General features: G+C 37.2%; 1 protein-coding gene and 1 long non-coding RNA gene across 2 annotated transcripts in view; one reads left to right on the top strand and one right to left on the bottom strand.

Moving 5' to 3' along the window:
- LOC133072352 (uncharacterized) overlaps positions 1-8,433 on the top strand; it is a 35,224-nt gene extending 26,791 nt beyond the window's left edge. The window contains exon 3 of the long non-coding RNA XR_009696697.1: positions 7,889-8,433. This is a non-coding gene — a long non-coding RNA (uncharacterized LOC133072352). The remainder of the gene's footprint in view (positions 1-7,888) is intronic.
- A 720-nt stretch (positions 8,434-9,153) lies between these two features.
- On the bottom strand, positions 9,154-19,915 carry CBX3 (chromobox 3). Its single transcript, XM_061165499.1, has 6 exons — positions 19,785-19,915; positions 18,586-18,637; positions 15,565-15,707; positions 13,325-13,487; positions 11,038-11,132; positions 9,154-10,455 (listed from the first exon to the last, which is right to left on the bottom strand). Exons 2-6 carry the CDS (start codon positions 18,607-18,609, stop codon positions 10,329-10,331), a joined length of 552 nt encoding a protein of 183 aa, XP_061021482.1. The 5' UTR covers positions 18,610-18,637; positions 19,785-19,915; the 3' UTR covers positions 9,154-10,328.
- Between the last annotated feature and the right edge of the window lie 382 nt (positions 19,916-20,297).

Below are 20,297 nucleotides of genomic sequence, written 5' to 3' on the forward strand. Positions count from 1 at the left end.
CCAGATATTGGCCCTGGAAGGTAGTAGTGTACCATGAATAAAAAGAAAGCTATGCCTCACTAATAATGTAGGGTAAAGATTCTTAACCATTCTTTTAGAAAGAAGGTTTATTCACACACTTAATGCTATAGAACAGGCATTGGCAAACTACTGTCTTTAGGCCAAATCTGCTTGTGCTTATTTGATCAGCTACCTGTTTTTCAGTGATCCAAAAGCAAAGAATGGGTTTTACATTTTTAAATGGCTGAAAAAAATATTGACAGATACTTAATGACTTGAAAATACATGAAATTCAAATTTTAGTATCAATAAAGAGTTTTTTTTGGAATATAGCCACACTCATTCATCTATGGCTGCTTCCCTGCTACAGTGGCAAGGTTGGTAGTTACCATAAAAATCATATGGTCCACAAAAGCCAAAACTATGTATTATGTGGTCCTTTATAGGCAAAGTTTGTCATCCTCTGCTTTAAATAAAGGTATAAGGCATGGGACTTTCCTGGTTGTACAGTGGCTAAGACTCTGTGCTCTCAAAGCAGGGGTCCCGGGTTCAATCCCTGGTCAGGGAACTAGATCCCACACGGCGCAACTAAAGATCCCACTTGCCGCAACTAAGACCCACTCAGTGCAGCAAAATAAATAAACAAATGTTTTTAAAAATAGGCATCAGAAGATTTAAGTGATGAGATGAATTATTTGGGGCTAATATCAATGAAATAAAAACAGACCTCTGAATTTCTTATACACCAGTTGGACTAGAGAGATATTTTACAAAGATCTTTCTCATGTACTCACATTCATATTAATTCTTAGGGAACGTATCATTAGAGCTAAGACAGCTTAAAAAATGCAATAAATCTACATATGAACTATTAATCTAGGGTGATTCCTTACTTAAAATACAGGGGGAAATCAAGGGATATAAACATCAAGGTATAATTTTAGAGTTGACTCACTCTACCTTCCATCCCCTTAACAAACAGAACTGCCTGTTCACTGATTAGTATGTATAGTCATTCTGCAAACTTCAGTGCTGTCATATTTATTTTAGCATCTCTAACATCTTTGTATGCTACAAATCAGAGTACTGTGACAATCACACAACTTTAAAAAAATTCTTCTAAAATTTAGTTGACCAATTTGGTACAAGAATTCTATCAATGAGCGTGAAGTATGATGCCTCTCAGGAAAATTTCAGTTAAGATCTAAGGATTCTTTTATGATTTGTAAACTAGTGTAAGTGTTAGTCTCTCAGTCATGTCTGACTCTTTGCAATCCCATGGACTATAGCCCATCAGGCTCCTCTGTCCATGGAATTCTCTGGGCAAGAATACTAGAGTGGGTTGCCATATCCTTCTCCAGGAGATCTTCCCAACCTAGTATCAAACCCGGATGTCTTGCAGCACAGGCAGATTCTTTATCGTCTGAACCATCAAGAAAGCCTGTTATCCTAAAGATATTTATTTCCTGTGTTTGAGAATTAAACTGCCGGCTTGTTGTTGCATAGGAACAAGTTGATAATAATAGTTAATTTGACACGTTAGGAGAAATTATTCTAAAAATTTGCCAACTTTTTTTTTTAATACTTTATTGTAGGGTTTTTCTTTGGGTTAGAGATTGCTTTGCATGTTCATTTTGAAATTTGGTGGGGCAGAGGGAAGGGTCAAGGAGAAATCAGTAAAAATCAATTTGTAAACAAATGATAAAAAAAAAGTGGGTTATTTTTTAACTTTCTGTTGAAAACCTGAAAGTCTGCCAAAGTTAAAAAATTGTTGAGCCTTCTCATATCCCAGCCTTTTCTTTAAAAACTATTGATATAACTTACATACCATAAAATTTACCAGCTTAAAGTGTACGATTCAGTGACTTTCAATATATTCAACCAGAGGCATGACTCTTAAATGTGGCACATTCTTTTTTCTGGTTGATTGAACATGGTTTCACAACTGAATGTCTGTTTTATTCAATGCTTTATTTTTAGGTCAACCTGATTGGGTATTCTCACTAGTGTCCATCTTAAAATGTAAATGCCACCAGGAAAAGAAGTATGTCTAAAATAGACCTGCATCCACCACCTAGGACAGAACCAAACAAGAACAGAGAAAATGAACACTTATTCCATAATAATTGTACCATTTTTAATTGGAACCTGTTTGTTGGAAGGGATGATTGTGATTTCCACCATAGATTTAATTCATCCGCGAAAATGAATATGTACTCACAATCTCTACATTCTTACTTTTCCTCCTTTCTCTTACTTCTTTCGGCTCAAAACAGCAAAATAGGACCCTTTGAGTCCACTTTTCTTGGAATATATATGCTTAATGGGGAATGTGTATTTGCTACTGAAGACAAATACTTATGCTCTGGTTAGACAAATGAGAAGTAATAGAAATTATCAGAAGTTTAAAAAACATTGATGAGCACAAGGGAGACCATTGCAAATTATGTGAGGGTAAATGAAAGTAGGCTTCATGATTTTGAAAAAAAAAAAAAAAGAGTGAATGTTCCCAGATATATTTTTATTAATTCAGGCACTTGACTCTCCCAAAATACAGCACTTTAAATTTTAAAATATATAACTTTGCCCTTTTCAGCCTTAATATGAGGTCCATATACAGAGCTTGCTCGATTTAGGGGTTTACTATTTTTTGCCTTTTTAAAATTAAGCTAAAATTTTTTGTTGAAGTATAGTTGATTTATAGTGTTGTGCTACTTTCTGCTATATAGCATAATGACTCAGTTATGCACATATATATATTATTATATTCTTTTCCATTATGGTTTATCCCAGGAAACTGGATATAGTTCCTTGTACTATACAGTAGAACCTGGTTGTTTCTCCTTTCTAAATGTAATAATTTGCATTTATTCCAGCTCCAAACTCCCAGTCCCTCCCCCTCTCCTGCTTGACAACCACAAGTCTGTTCTTTATGTGTATCTGTTTCTGCTTTGTAGGTAGTTTCATTTGTGCCTTATTTTAGATTCCACATATAAGTGATATCATATAGTATTTCTTTCTTACTTAACTTCACTCTATATGATAATCTCTAGTTGCATCCATGCTGTTGCAACTGGTATTAGCTCATTCTTCTTTATGGCTGAGTAACATTCCATTGTATATATGTACACCTTCTCTATCGATTCATCTGTCAGTGGACACTTAGGCTGTTTCCATGTCTTGGCTTTTGTGAATAGTGCTATGAACATAGGTGTGCATTTATCTTTTTAAGTTATAGTTTTGTGTGGGTATATGTCCAGGAGTGGGATTGCTGGATCATATGGTAGTTCTATTTTCAGTTTTCTGAGGAACTTTCATAGTGTTTTCCATAGTGACTGTACCAACTTACATTCCCACCAACAGTGTGAGAGGGTTCCCTTTTCCCCATACCTATTTTAGTTTACTCTTTTGACAGATCCTTTTGGAATTTTTGATTGATAGCAACATTATATTTATTACAAGCCCAAATTTAAATCCAGGCTCCCCCGACCCCCTCTCTATCACTCCCTTTCTCAAACAGATGCCAGGCCCTGTTATAGGGGCTAGGCACACTATAAAGAAAAAGACAAGTACTTGCTCCCATGACACTTACATTCCAGAAGAGAAACGTTCAGTTTTTCTCTGCCTTCAATTGGTAACACCCACCTGTAGCAAGATCAATATTCTATTTATCTATGGTAGTATAAAAAAGTATAATTTAAGAAGCCTCTCCTATTAGGTGCTCTGGTGCTAGAAAGTTGCTGAGCATGGCTTTCTCTGGAGAAAAACTGGGACTTCAGAGTAAAACTGAGTTTTCCTTTGTATTGCCACTCTGTACACCAAAAATGCAAGAAAGCTACAGTATTCCCTCTGCAAAATTTACACTCTTATCCCTTTCAGCACATCAGAGATAAATTTCTAGAACTCTGAAATTCCTGGTGCAGAGGTATTAGATGTCCATGAAAGCTAAATAAAGAGACCAGAGGAGTGAGAAGGTGTAGTAGGAACCTTATGGTGACACTGTTTGCTAGAAAGATGATTTCACTTAAAAGTGAGTCCACCCTGCGATTTATCCAAGGATATTCAGTTACTGAAATATCAAAAAGGCCTTGTTAAGTGTGGGCCTGAATCCTGATGTAATATGTATCTTTTTTGGCTTATTAACCACAGTTTCAAATTTTTCAGTGCCCATTCTCATGTAGATTCTGCCCCTATCCAGACATCTGCCTCTTGTTTCTCTTTCCACTTGATTCTCTCCTACTGCTCATCAATGGCTAAGAGCTTTGAGATACTAAAAAGTGAATTTGGAGAAAAATATAAGCTTAACATACCACAACAACTACTTCAGGACATTGTATTAGGGTGCTATCAGTATCCAGTAAAGGTGTCAGGGGAAGACATAGGAGATGGTGGATACCAATGCGCCTGATATATATAGTCATATTGGAGTATGCTGGTAATGAAAAAGATTGCTATGAAAGGTCACTTTAGTTTCAGTGTCGTTATTTTCTCCTTTAAGAAGCTAAAATGCAGGATTTATGAATAATGATAAAAGATTGAATGTATGGTTTTATTTTTAAGAAGTGAGGAATGACATCACCGAGACGGCACAATAATCCATTCCTGACTTCGGTCCCCCTGACAAGAACAACTTAGAACCATTCAAGAATAAGACATCACTGAGAGAATCCTAGATCATGAGAGTGAGACCCTTGCACCACATGGCCATGCTGAGGGGTCTCCTTTGAACTTCTATTTCCCGTAGCAATCACAGAGCTAAAAGCAGTTTTAAATATCAATGTTCTTGTCTTACTCTCACAGGTCACTTTTCCCCCCAATACTTATATTTAAGTAAAAGGGCAGATTTTCAACCTTCATTTGGAGTTGGTAGGATGTTCTACGATGTTCTAAGACACTGAAAATATTCACATTAGAAGTTTTCTAAAAGGCAAATTCGAAGGGTATTTTAAGAAGGTGTTTTCAAATTGGCTGAAATCCTTTGCATTATACATTTTGCTCATAAAAAACATCTACTTTTTTTCTGCAAAGCACTCTTCCAGTGATTGATCTAATTGTATTTCTCCACCCCTCTGGTTATAGTTGATAGTTACAGGGAGGGCATCTAACCCAAGCAGATCTCTTACAGGATTTTGAATTGGGCATCAGAGAAAGAAAAATTTTCTATAGAAGCAGACTTGGAGATCTGGGAGATGTTGTACTTCTGTTTTTGACTTGTAGAAATCAGTTCCAAAGAAGAGAGCCAAAAACCAGAGATGGTGAGTCTTGGGGTTGTGCCAGTCCAGGGTTGCAGTCATCCTGAGGTTTACAGTGGAGAATGGTAATATTTATCTGGTCCTTATTAAGTACTGGAGATTCAGCTCTAGGTGTTTTTCATTGAACATTGAAAAATCCTAAGAGATAAAAACTGTTATGATAATCCTCCTAGTTTTATGGATAATATTGAAAAATAGGTTAGGCTTCAGAACCCATGCTCTGAACCACTGTTCTTTTGTCTCCAGGCCAGCAAATAACTTCCCTCATCAAAGTTTTAGTTGTCCCACTTTTGGCCAAATTATGTAATATGTGTAGTAATACACTAACCAAAGGAATATCTCAATATATGTCCAAAGCCACTTTTAATATCCTCCCCCCTCACGGTTTCTCCTAGCTTCCCTTCCTCACTAAATGACATTGTCATCCATTACAGAAAAAATGGCATCTTAGGAATCATTCTGGATCCCTTTCTTCCTTAACCTCCACGTCACCTCATTTTATATGCAAAACCACTTTATTATACAAGCACATACTGGGCAGTCACTACGGACAAAACTCTTACCTTCAAGCCAGTCCCCTCTTCTTTATTCCCATAGTTAATGCTCTGGTTCACACAACTGACCTTGACTTTCCTTCAGCCTTTTTGTGCCCTTTTTCCTCACTTGTAATCTGGGGTCAATAATACCTATTCCAGAAGGCTATTTTGAGAATTAAATGTGATAAAGTATAAAAATCAGTAGTCATTCAACTATCAGAGTATTTCTTCTAAGAATGAAACCATTCTTACATGTGATCAAGGAGATTTTCATACTGCTTGCTTTTACAGTAAAAACATGGGTTGTAATGGCAAAGATTCCATGAAAACAATTTCATATTTTTGTACTTTTCCAGTTAACATGATTGCCTGCAGAAATCTTTTAACATAAATTCTTAGAATACACACATAAAATCCCACCATAAAACCCAACAACTCTAAATCCCCCCTCCTTATACTCAACTAGCAGATATGCTGAAGATTATGTATCTGAATAGTGCAGCACATTTACAAGAAATACATTCATAAGGCAAACTGAACTATGAAGTATTATTAATGGGATAGATAGGCACCTACTACAACCTCCTTAGATATACCAAATCACCTACTGGCGCTTTAAGTTAAAATTGCTCCGCTTGTTTAGCAAATACTCAAAGGTACAAATTCATTTATTAAACAGAAGAAAAGGGTCTATGTATCATATATGGTGGGGCTTTCCTGGTAGCTCAGCCGGTAGAGAATCCGCCTGCAATGCAGGAGACCTCGGTTTGTTCCCTGGGTTGGGAAGATCCCCTGGAGGGCATCGCAACCTACTCCAGTATTCTTGCCTTGGAGAATCCCCACGGACAGAGGAACCTGGCAGGCTTACACGGAGTCCATGGAGTTGCAGAGTTGGACACAACTGAGCAGCTAAGCACACCATACAGTGGACGTACAAATACACACACTATTCACATTCAACTTACAGAGATTTTTATCTTTTCCTTGATGCCAATCTGTCCAGGTATTTGAACACATTTCAGGCCTTTTATGAAAAAGAAAAACTTCAGTTTTATATGTGGAGCAAATTTTTCTTTGTAGTGGCATTATTTTCTTCGATCCATGAGATCAAGGAAACTGCTATCTACACATCTGACTTCTTCAGAGGCATTGATGTCCATCTTGGAAAACAAAAATCAGAAATGTTCACAATATGGAACAAAATCTCTGGCTAAACACCTGACTATAAAAATGCAAGGAAGAACATGAAAATAGAAGAAATTTTAAGACTATCCACGTAACTTCAGCTTCAGAAAGGGAGAGGTATTTTCAAACATGACATGAAATCCAAAGACTGACAAGAGTTTCCCTGGTGGTCCAGTGGATAAGATCCAGTGCTCCTAATGCTGGGAGCCCAGAGTTTGAACCCTGACCAGGGAACTATATCCTGCATGCCACAACTAAAGAACCCATGTCACAACAAAGATGGAAGACCTTCATGCTGTGACTAAGACCTGGTGCAGTCATATACATTTTTTTTAAAAAGTTGACCACATAACATTTGTTACAACAAAAGGATCTCATAAATCATGTCAAAAAAATTGGCAGGAAAATTATTTGTAACACAAAAAATATTACTACATAAGTAACTCCTATCAATTAAAAATAATTTGTAAAACTAGCAATTTATTGATAAGGAAATGCAAACGGTATGAAAAGGATGCTCAACAAAAATATCAGACATGCAAATTAAAACAAGATGCCACTGGACTGGCAACAAAATCAGACTCAGTATTAATTTGCAGTACAAATGAAGATGTGGGATAATGACTACTGATAGAAGAGTACATCAGTACAAGCTTGACTTCAAAAATTTCTGGGAATCCATCTGTAACTACTCAAGTCTTACTATACATTATGGAAAAGAATGTTCACAAATCATCTAAAAGCATAAAACTACAAACAACCTAAGTGTTCATACTCAGTAACTGATTCAGTTGGGGAACCTCCATACAACAGCTCACAGTGTCCCTATTGAAATCAGATAAAAAATTCTTTTTACCACTTACAAGACACTGTGTCTCACACAATTATTACTTCATCATGATTTATGTTTTACAGATGAGGAAACTGAAGTACAGAGAGGTCAAATAATTTGAGACACTACACTACACTGCTGGTTTTGAAGAAGGAAGGGGCCAGGAACCAAGGAAGAGATGGCCTCTAGGAACAGAGACAAGCAGATTTTGCCATCAGAGCCTCCAGAAGGAACCAGCCCTCACACTGTATTTTGGAATTCTGACCTCCAGAACGAAAACAAATGTGTTGTTTTAAGCCACTCAAGTTCGTGCCTAAAGCACCCACAAGAAAGATAAGGAATATTAAAATACATGGACATTTTGCAGAAATGGTTTAATGCTCAATGCAGGGTCATCAATTTCTGATCAAAACAAGTTTCTGTATCACTTACAAACCCACTGTTCAGAGCAAACAGGTCTACAAAAAGGTTAACAAACAGTTTAGTATAAATTTTTCCTTTTCTCTGTATAAACTTTTGAAATTAGTAATGTGACTGTCACAGCAATCCTCACAATACCTATAATTTAAGATGGCAGTTTCAACAGCCTAGAAACTAAGTATCAAAATTTCACTCTGATGAAAAGTTCCTCTTTAGCATCACTGGAAATTTTAGTCAGAAAATCTTTTCATGTTAATACATATTCCAGTTGAAACTACTAAACTCAAAGGATCTAAAACAGGTACTCTAACGCCTTAGTGGTGAGTCAATTCCTAGGTAGCTTGATAAGTCCAGGGTTCCCAAAGACAAAAGGGTCTGGAGCCCTAGAAAAGGAGAATGGGGTCTGGGGCTCTCAAGCAGAAAAGGACAAATTCTTTTCTACATTGCTTTGTCTTGGTCAATATACCAATGTAGTCTTGCTAGCTAGAGGATGTTTCTCCTTAACAAAAACCTGACTAATCCTGTCATCTTAAAATGTATACTATGGAGTGGGTCTAGTAAAATCTATTGTTCATTGTAATCTTGTTAACTAAAGATGTATGTTGTGGGAGTGGGTCTGAAAAAAGCATGTAAGGCCTTGGTAAGACTAGCTTGGGAGGCATTCCCCGTCCCCCTTCTGATGTCTGTGTCAGAAGCTTCCTCTGTCCCTTTTCTTACTTTAATAAAACTGTGCTACACAAAAGCTCTTGAGTAATCAAGCCTGGTCCCTGGTCCCAAAGCTAAATCTTTGGAGATCACAAATCCGACATCGTTCACAGTAAGCTATCGGTGATACCACTGATCGTATTTATAAACATGATGTTATTGATTCAATGAATGTGTCTCTACTCCCACCATAAAGGTCATCAGATAAAGAAAAAAAGTGTAATCACATAAAGGAATATAAAACTATTTATTGACCACTGTTCACCAGTATTTACAATAAAGTAAACAATATACAGTTGAATAACATTCTGATTACTACAAAGTTATTGTTTTTCTTGGCTTATGCTGAACTAGTAACCCAAAATACTGAGAAAATTGAGCCTTCATGTAAGGAATGGATTGGAGTCAAGTCTGAAAAAACATGCAGGTCAAGCATAGATTAGAAAAGTTTGTTCACTCATTTGTTCCTGTAGATTGTAAATTGCCAATATTTATCTGATTAGGTTTCCATGAACAAATCTGAGACATCCCATGTATCACAACCTTTCCTAAATATAGCACAAAGACTTCAATTTCTTGTAAAACAATGGTTCACCAAAAAGAACCATCAAGTGTCTGTTTAACTAAGTTTTGCTTTGCTATATTAAAACATACCAGAATTTTTCTACTTTTTTATTTGGTTGGGAAGGTTGTTGATGGTGATAAAAATTTTCCTTCCAGGGTTTCTGCATATAAAACTGCATTTATATGCAGATATGGATGCTTTAAAAAATTACCCAATTTAAACTGCTTAATTTGTCTAATTAATTACAAAATTATTTAATTTGAAAGGTTCAGACTTAAATTTTTAATCTAAGTTGAAGTTATTTCTTATATTGCTCAAAATGATGTAATTCCAGAACATGGGCTTATCCATCGTTATGAAAGGCTGTTGTTTAAATATATTTACCAAAACAAAAACCACAACAAAAAATTAACTCCCAACCATTTACATGTGTCTTTTATGTATACACTTACAAAAAAACTTAGAATGGTCCTCAGGCATATATGAGTTAAATGCTAAATTCTGATTGAGTAATGACTATGGAGATTTCCTCGAACATTTAGAAAAACTGTTCTCTAATGCTGAGGAAATAATATACCATGGCATCAAATTCTTTCCTACTGAAGGAAGCAACTACAGAAAGCTTTTATTTGTTCAAAGTAACCAGTGCTACAGATGGAAAAAAAAACAAAACAAAAAACCCAATGTAACTTCCCCAATATTACTTCAAAACAAACATATCAAACCTGATTTTCATTAGAGAATGTAGTTATTTCTTCACACTAATAAATCAAAAAACCAAGACCCACATTTTATATATATATATAAATATATATAAAAGGCAATGCAAACAATTATTGAGCTTCATCTTCTGGACAAGAATGCCAAGTTAGTCTCTCTTCATAAAAAGCAATTACAATTTGAGGACACTTCATATTTGCCTCTTTTGCCAGTACCAAGTCTGCCTCATCGGAATCTTTCCTGTCATGAGAGAAAAAAGTATTCAATTAAAAAGCCTGAACATTTTTTTGTCAACTGATAACCATGCATTTAAAAAAATCGTAATTTAATCAAAACATGTTTAAGTGCTTCAAGAGGGTTATGTGGTTACTTGTGGCTGTGTTCCAATAAAATTTCGTTTTCCAAGACAGGTCACAGTTTGCCAATGTCTGCTTTAGCTAAGTAACGTGAATCATTTTTTCAGCAGATAACTACTTTCTACCTAGAGCTTTCCTGGTGGCTCAGTGCCAAGAATCTGCCTGCCAATGCAGGAGACAAAGGTCTGATCCCTGGGTCAGGAAGATCCCCTGGAGAAGGAAATGGCAACCCACTCTAGTATTCTTGCTTGGAAAATCCATGGACAGATGAGCCTGGTGGGCGATAGTTCTTGGGATTGCAGAGTCAGCCAAGACTTAGTGACCAAAAACAACTTGCTACCTAATGATGGTTAACAATTTATAAAGCCTAGGTAGACAGGTTTTTTAAAAATCCACAAGTTTTTTTTTTTTTTTTTTTTTAAACATCTATTCTTACTTTAAAATATTATAATAATAGCACACTCACCATTTCATGAGGAACATTAATTCTCCACTGCTGTCTGTGGCACCAATTATTCGTTCTGGATCAAGACCTCTGGCAAAACCTCTCGGTTTATCAGCCTGTTCAGAAGAAGTTAAATGATTATATAAATGTTCGCACACATTTCAACATAGAGCAAACTAATATTAACTTCCAATTTGTCTTCATGACATATAGCCTTCTGATAGCGAAACAAATGATTAAAGGAAGAGTACTAAAACACCTTTTAATTTACATTAAACTTATAAGCAGAAAAAATAAATCTGGATGTCTCTAAAAATATTCTGAATCATAAATCAAGAAAACAAATTTTTTTCAAATACACAAGGCAGGAAAAAATCCAAATCTCTTATTTTTAATTAATGATTATAAATTCTTGAAAGTAGTATTTCAAGTTACTTCTAGGAATCAGTCTAAATTACATATTTTAAAGCACAAAGTATAAATAGCAAAATCATAAAAAGTTAACAAACTGACAGTAATCAGTACTGTAATCAATCTGAATGATAAGAAACCTTATAAAAATAAACCCGTGGCTCTCAAAAGTGTGGTCTGAGGTACCCCAGGGATGCTGGAAACCTTCTGGACTATTTATCTTCATGATCTCCTTTTTTCATGTATCTGTGACTTTACATAATCTTCACATACTTCTACCAAGCAACATATCACAGCAAACTGAATACTGAACTAAAGTCTTATTAAGACAAACACTGACAAAATTTGCAAAAATGTAAAACGCCAGGCCTTGTTATTCTTAACTGAAAATACAGTATTTTATAAATTCTACTTTAATTTCAAATGCAGTTAGTACTGATACTTATAATCCATATAAACAAGTTTTTTGGGATCCTCGAGAACTTTGTAGATTGTAACAAATCCTTTTGTTCCCCCTTGAGACTTTTACATCATTAACCTCAAGCTCTGGAGTCACACTGCCTAGGTGATAATGATGCCTAACCTTTGTGGCTTTGGGCAAGTTAACTGCTTTGTGATTCAGGCTCATTTTCCATAAAATACATACTATTAATACTATCTGTTTCATAGACATTTCAAAGTATATGAAACGCAAATTTAGTTATTCAGAACACTTCCTGGCACATTACAGGGGCACAATACAGGATAACCATTGTTCCCTGGTGGCTCAGTGGTAAAGAATTCACTGGCAAATACAGGAGATGCAGGTCCAATTCCTGGGTCAGGAAGATCCCCTGGAGAAGTAAATGGCAACCCACTCCAGTATTCTTCCGTAGGAAATCCCATGGACAGAAAAGCCTGGCAGACTACACAGTCCATGGTGTTCCAAAAGTGTACCACAGGACTTAGCAACTAAACACCACTGTTATTAAATGGTGCTTCTGTGGAGCATGTGGTAGACTTTCAATTTACTTATAACTGATTCTTAACATTGCCACCTTTTTGCTTTGGTTGCTAAAGCATTCAGAACCAAATCTGTAGCCCACATCTGTTTTCCTTCTATAAAAACAAAAATAAGACACCTATGATCTTGACACAGTTGTCATTAAGTTAATGGACTACCTGTAAAGTACTTAGAATATAGTTCAAATTACTTATTTTTAAATCCAAAGTCCCTATCAAGAAATCTGTATTGTATGTTAGGTCCCCAAGCCTAGATATAATTCAGACCCAAGACTTTTCCCTAAATTACCATGTTAGCCCAAAAGGCAGGGCAAGTATAATCAGTTTTAAAGTTGAGGGTAGAAGCAAGGATGTAATTTGCCCAAAGCCACAGAGAAATCAATAAAGCAAAGGCTGGTTCAAAATATACACACAGTGAGTGAACCAGTTTTCTCAATTCAGCCAATAAAAAAACTATTATCCAAGATTATATACTTCAAAATTGAAGTATTTTTTGGAAATAGAGGGATCAAACGCCAAAGTTTTGGTCACTACCACTCACTAATGATTTATAATCAGAATGTGCGATGTAGATTGTTTTCACTGTATTGTAAGTGATTTTTGATGATCTAACTTTGTATTGTTTTTATTTAACACAGCTGGTTTAGATCAGAGGAAATTGTCTCATCTGGTGCCAAATCCATCAATGTATCCAAAATATCAGTAGCACAATGATTTAAAGAAATGTAAGTGCTTACTGGACATTTATACAATGTAGGGTTAAACCATGCCTCTCCTTTCATCCTAAATATTATGTATTTAATAAGAGCCTTTTTAATGATATTTTTGAAGTATCCGTGTCTTAAGCCATCCTTTTACAAAGAAGCCAGTCTGCTGGCCAATGTTTTATACTTACAGCATCTCTTTTCTTCTTTGATTTGCTATCATCAGATTCACTGTCAGACAAAGATTTTCTTTTTGTTCCATCTTTTTCTTTACCAGCTTTTTGAGAATTAAGAAATGCTTCAATTAACTCTGGACAATCTAAATTTTCTTCAGGTTCCCAAGTATTGTCTGCACTGTGTTGTTTTAAAATAAAAAAAGTTCTTGGTTAATAACCACCGTCCAGATCAATTTAATAATACCTGACAAAAAGCCCTCTGTACTGCAGATACTTCCCCCTACCCCCTAGCTCCTACATGAAGAATCTGTACTTCATTTTGCGTCTACTTCCACAGTCCGTGCTAAATGGGTAATCTGTTGAACTACCTCCCAGGTAACTGAACCTGACTAGCAGAATAAACGCAGCTAATATTTTTCCAAGTTACACAGACAACTCACTTTGGAATTTCTCACTCTTTCAGAAAAGCAGATTCTGGATTCCACCCCATATTACTTTATCAGATAGTGCCTAGGGTTAAGGCCTCCAATACTGTGTTTTAAAAAACGTAATTCAGAAGCATTCTCAAACATGAGACAGTATTTTCAATTTCTGCTGGGTACTCAAATTGGGAAATGAAGAATGTTTTTTACATTTTTAATTGGTTGGGAAAAAATTTCAAAATAAAAATCATGTTTTTGGGACCCATAAGCAAAAGCATTATTAGAACACTGTTTACTATATTGCCTGTTGTTGCTTTTGTACTACAGTCACAAAGTAGCTGGGACAGAAAGCCACAGCCCCAAAAGCTCAGATTATCTTCTAGTATGGGCTCTTTAGGGAGAAAGCTTGCCAATCCCTGATATAAGGCCAAGATGATCATTTTCATGTTTTTCAGAAGGGCTGGAAAGAAAATGAATATCAATTACCACATGTGAAAGTGAGATCAGCCTGCAACATTTGTGACAAGATTGCCAACTTTCTGTGCTTTGATCCAAAAGACTTTTAGAGAACTACACACAATGAAACGAATCATTTTAGAGATGCTGGGAAAGATGCTCTAAACCTCTGGTTACAACAAGGTCTGTTGATGTCTCAAAGACTCTAAAATTGGCAGACTTAAGAATGGAGGAGGACAAAAGAGCTAAAGTGGAGCCTGCATTCTGCAGTGTTATTATAATCAAATATTACCTAATACATTATACAGCACATAGCAGGTCCTATTCACACTAGTGGCCACACTAACCATGAAGAGAAAAAGGGAGGCGTTAATTTTCCAGTGTTTTGATGGGTAAGATACAGAGACAAACAGCTTTTAATGCCTCACAGGATAAAACAAAAGCCCACAAAACTGTCTGCCATATGAGGGTAATCACTTCTTAGCAAATTGGTTAAGTCTTACTTAAAATACTACAGACTTGGTTCTAATTGCAGGAATTTTTTTCCTAGTGCCTAAACCACAAACTTACATATATATACTTAAGCTCAACTAAGGGTACTGCAAGAATAAAACAGAGAAACATAAATCTTCCACTCAAATCATAATTCCCAAATTGCTGTGGAGGTGATTTTAAATGTGAATGGTAAAAAAAGCAGAAGATAAGAGAACCATCATACTCCCCATCTCAACTAAGCTCAGGAAACTTTTGTCCATCTCCACCTACCCATTTTCAATAGTCACTACTCAGAGTCTTGCTGTTTTTGTGGTGTTAAGATTAGAATTCAAGTAGACTGTACATGATAAAAGTTTGAGTATAATTTCTGCATGTAAGTTATTCATAAAACAGTATCATAAAGACTGGTTTTGATAGCAATTAGTAACAGGGAATATGAAGAACCAGGTCGCTTAAAAAATGACTAGGCTCTACTTAGAGATTAGGAGAATAGTAAGCCTAGAGTAGGATCTGAATTATGATGAGCACTTCCATTTAAGACCCACTAGTATACCTTATATAGCTTCAATATTTTTTAACGTCCACTGCAGGGAAACAATATAATTAATTAGTACAGTATCCAACTACATTAAAAAAAGCAACCTGTACTCTATATAATTATATAAATTTGACTCTACAAGGTGATCAACTAGTCTCAAATCTACTTGTTAACAATTGCAGGCTAAAGACTTGACTCTTTAAAAAAGATACCTTGGATTAAACGTGCCTTTAAATTAAAAAAAACCTATAAGAAAATGGATAAAAAGATTTTAGGCTAAAAACAAATTTTAAACACTACTTAACTACAGTTAAACATATAATGAAAGTACTGAGATTTCTTACTCTGTAAATCCCTTCCACTTCAGGAAATACTCCACCTTCCCATTCACTACACGGCGGTCCAGTACTTTTTCTACTACAAATTCTTCAGGTTCTGCCTCTTCAACTTTTTTACTCTTTCCATTTTGTTTCTTTCCCATTTTTTGCTGAAACAAAAGAGATTTAAGAAATGTCTTTTTCTTTCTTGTTAGATTTTTGAGTACATTTTAAAGGCTAAAAAAAGTAAATAAATAAATAAAGGCTAACACTGCTGGTTTAACACCTAAATTTTCACTTTTATCCCAAGGCAAACACTTTCTGAATAAGTTAACAGATAATCAGCAAAATAAAGGAATGGTTGATTCTGTGGGTTTAGCTCAAACCTATCACCCACCACCCTTCACTGAAATAATTTAATCAAAGACATTTCTCTTGAAAATTGTTTTATCTTTTCATAGTCTTATTTTTACATAGTCTACAAGACCAAGTTTAGTAGAGTTTTCACTCATTGTAACTACAAGACAGCAAAAAACAACTATTAGAAACTCCTAGAGATTAACACAAAGGAGAATAACAGCAACAGGTCTTATTAGGTGAACCATAGACCCATTAAAAATACAGCCCCCAAACACTACATAAGACCCCCTTTTTCAATTCAAACACCAACGTTAAAATCTGAACAATAAACAGAAAAGACAGCTGCAGAACGAAAACGTGGTTCAGAACCCTGATAGCAATTGCAGGGTCAACCAAGGAGACCATGAATAGGTTGAGGACGACAAAACCTTTCCCCATAATTTCTGTAGACATTACCGACCACTTGAAACAAATCTGTAACACTGTTACTTCAAGAGGCCAAAATGCTGGATCATTTAAATTCTCTAATGAGAAAAAAAAAATCCTTTTTCTTGGTTTCTCAAGAGAAAGACTCTAAATTGGTCAATGAAATTCACTTAAAACCAGGTTTAAGTGTGTCTCTGTGTGTGTGTGTGTGTGTGTGTGTGTGTGTGTAACACTATTGGGAGAGAAGCAGGACACCAAGATCCTCTCCAATCAAAGTACTTTCCAGTAACTCAAAATGGAGACTAAGGGGGGAAACTCCACATTATGCTCATCTTGGAATCATTTCACCTTAAAACAGGTGTTTAAAAAAAAATCTTAATTGTCCAATTACTAGTCATCCCTCACATTGCATGAAAGCAGGGAAATTAACACCAATGCCTCAAGATTACAAAGGACATTAAAAAATATGTAATCATTTAGAAGTGTATACACACACTTCTAAATAAATATCCTGTGAAATAAAATCCTGTGGAAAAAAAATAAAAATCCTGTGAAATTTAAATAATGCAGCAAGCATCTGATTTTGTTGGATATCATTCTCCATGTTAAGCCGTACAACTTTCATGAGTCAAGATACTTGGGTATTGTACTCAGTCCAATAACTTTCTGCCTCTGTACAGTACAACAAAGGTAGTGGTAGTGGGATGAAGAAAAATTAACATAGACAAAAACTTACTAAATACTGATCCTAAATGAAAAGCAAAACTATGTCCAAGAAAGTTAAGAGGCTAAGGGAGTAAAGAGACAAAAATAAACACAGAAAATTAAAAAATAAAAAAAAATTTAGCAGAGGAAACAAAGTATTTACTACTATAGCACTCATAAGCTAGTTTCAAATGCTCATCTTTCTCTTTTTAAGAGAAAATCCACTCACTTTCCCATTTAAAGCACACATTACCTCACAACACTAACGAAGTTTTAAAATGAAAGGTAGATACGGAAGACTATCAAACTGTAAGCAGGAGCAATTTAACTTTAACAGAAACATCTATTTGCTTTCTCTATCTATATATTCATCCCCACAGTCTCGGACAGGTAGCTCCTTTCCCATCCAATACTTTAAGGTTACTGGTGATTGTGAAGTCAATTTAATTATCTACATTTTGGTTTACTGATAATGAAATTTGAAAGACAGTTCATTCCTGAGAAAGTGTTGGAAGATGCTTTGGGCTTTCCCCATCGGTGACTGGGAATAAATAATGCCACCAGACAGGCTTTATATTTCATATTTAAACATTTCTCAGGATATTTGACTTAAAAGTGCAATCTAATGATGAAACAAAAAACCCACCAACTTGCCCTTTTAGTTGTGAAACCCAAGGGGAGAATTCACAAACCAAAATGAAATGTTTTGCTCATTTAAATCTTTAAAACACTAACCTTCATATACTTGCAATTATTAATGCAACGTATTAGAATTACATACTGTGGGAACCATAACTTTGAATTTCGTGATTTTTACGTAAATATTTCAATGCTTATGTTAAAATTTGTAGCTTAACATGGCTGAATACACATATGTCAACATATTTGTAGAACTTTTAATGAAATCTAAGAATGCAAACTGTGGGTTTAAGAAACTGCTGGAGAGGAAAAAAACTGCTCGGAAGATCTAGTCTCCTCTCTTTTCTGGACATGTGTGTGATGTTTTTCATGCTGAGTATTTTAAAAAACTGCACTGCAATGGTTTAAATTTAAGGCCCTTCTGTATTTTAGAATAAGCACGTTTGAAATATGACAGTGACCAAAACAATTCAAAAGACACAATGACTTTCGTCTCAATGTACAAGATATCCGTTCTTTAAACAGGGCAATACTGAAAATACCTGCTTTCTCTAGAACTCAGTATAGAGTAACTTAGAGAACAGTATACCAATCAACAAGGTTTTATTGCTTTGTCTATGCTTGTAACCTTCTTCCATGTCACATAAATTTCCAAGATAAAAATACTTGGCAAAATTCACATTGTGCTACCCTCCCAAAATTAGGTTTCTTTTAAATGAATCGAAACACTATGAAGTTAAGTAAATGTAATAATTTCCTTTTTCGCTCCTAACTTCTCCCCATAACAGCTGTGGGGGAAAGGGGACTTGGAACTATATATCGGTGTAATTTCTCAACCACAGAGATGCAAAGTTAAAATTTCTGGAGGAAAAAAGTTTGAGTTAGATCCTTAAATACTTGAGGTTTTCATTAACTTACCAATGTAGTTTTATTGGAGGCCATTTTTTATTGCAGACTTGAAGAGCTATTACTAGAAAAATGCATGACAGTTAATAAGTTTGTAAGACATAAAAAGATAGCTACACACAAGTTTTCTTTGGATTCCAACCCCGACCTAGGTAGCTCATGTCATCAAATGTATATGCAAGTCCCTATGAGAAGCAGTTTTAAGATTCTGTGTAAACTAGGGATACGTGCCTGAGAGTGTATCAGTGCTGTGACTTATCTATACAACCTTACTGAGGACATAATATCCGCGAAAGCTTTACAGGATAAAATTTGACAATTTTTTTTCCCCAATCCAAATCCCATTTAAACCACAGTCAGCATTTTAAAAAACGAGCAAAATAACTTGGTTCAAAACCAGACAACTGCCCAATCGATTACAATAATTAGTGTGAATTTTTCCTCTATTATTTTCCTCTACTTATTTATTAACAGTCCGAAGAGTCGTCTATGTAATATAATTCCAACTTGGTTTCTTCTTAGAGACCTTCCCAATCACTAGTCGAAAAACTAAAACACACCGAGATGCTCGAGTTACATTTCGTGCCACTTCTGAAAACAAATCAGCTATTTCTGCACTTTCATCCGCTCCCCTTAAACCCCTACCCCGCCCGGCTTAACGAGGCCTTAGCGCCGGGCCCCCACCCCCGCCACACGAGAGTGCGGGCCTCGTGGTCAGCGCATCCGCGGGGAGAAACAAAGGCCGTGGCGCGGGGGCTCAAGGGCACTGCGCCACGGGGCCCGCGCCTCTCCCCACCCGGAGGCGGCCACGTAACGGAGCGCCCGCCGCAGTCTGCGGACACTCGCCTGCGCGGATGAGGGAGAATGCACCGCCCTCCCTGGAGGCCCAAGTCGCCGACCAGGCACGGGACGGGAAGGAAGGCCCCCTCAACCTCGTCCGGGATGGGGGAGGGGGGAAAATGCGCTTTGTCTAGAAATAAGGCGACTAGCAATACAGCTTTCAACCTTGTGAAGTCTCGTCCCCTAAACCAACTACAGACGCCGGCCCGGAGCCAGGCCCGCCGCGGGGTCTCTGTTCGCTTCTCCCTTCCTTCCCGCCAGCGACTCCGGCGAGAAAGGATAGGAAGCGGGGAAATGGGGGTCTCTGGGGCTTATGTGGTATCTTAAGCAACACCACGGAGTGAAAGCTAGAGAGAAAGAAAAACACCGACTTCACCGCCTCTGAGCTGCTCCGGGTCCCGGGTCTGCGGCGTCTCCGGCCCTGCGCGCCTCAAGCTCCGGTCACATTCGAGGGGGAGGGGGGCTGGGAAGCAGCGCCGCGCGCGGGGCCGCCGCCGGGGGGAGGGGAAGGTGGCACCGCCCACGCCAGGCAGCCGCGAGGGGCGGGGTGGGCGCGCGCCCCGGGGGGGTGGGGCCGCGAGCCGCGCAGTGCCCGCCGGGAGCCCGAGCCCGAGCCCGGGCCCAGGCCCGAGGGAGGGGGGGAAAGGAGGGAGAGGTGACAGAGGCTCTTAAAGAGTTCGCGGCGTGGCGCCTGGTGGTCCCCGGAGGGGAGGGCGAGAGGGGCCTGAGGGCCGCGACCTAAGTCTACTCGGCGGAGGTGTTTCCTGCTTTGCTGCAGCCTTAGCGACTGGCGCCAAAACAGGACTCCGCCCACTTCCTCGCCCCTGGGGTTGGGTGGGAGGAATCGGGAACTAAGAACGAGCACCACTTGCGACTACCCGAAA

This window comes from Dama dama, chromosome 18 (genome assembly GCF_033118175.1).
Source record: "Dama dama isolate Ldn47 chromosome 18, ASM3311817v1, whole genome shotgun sequence".
Lineage (NCBI taxonomy): Eukaryota > Metazoa > Chordata > Mammalia > Artiodactyla > Cervidae > Dama > Dama dama.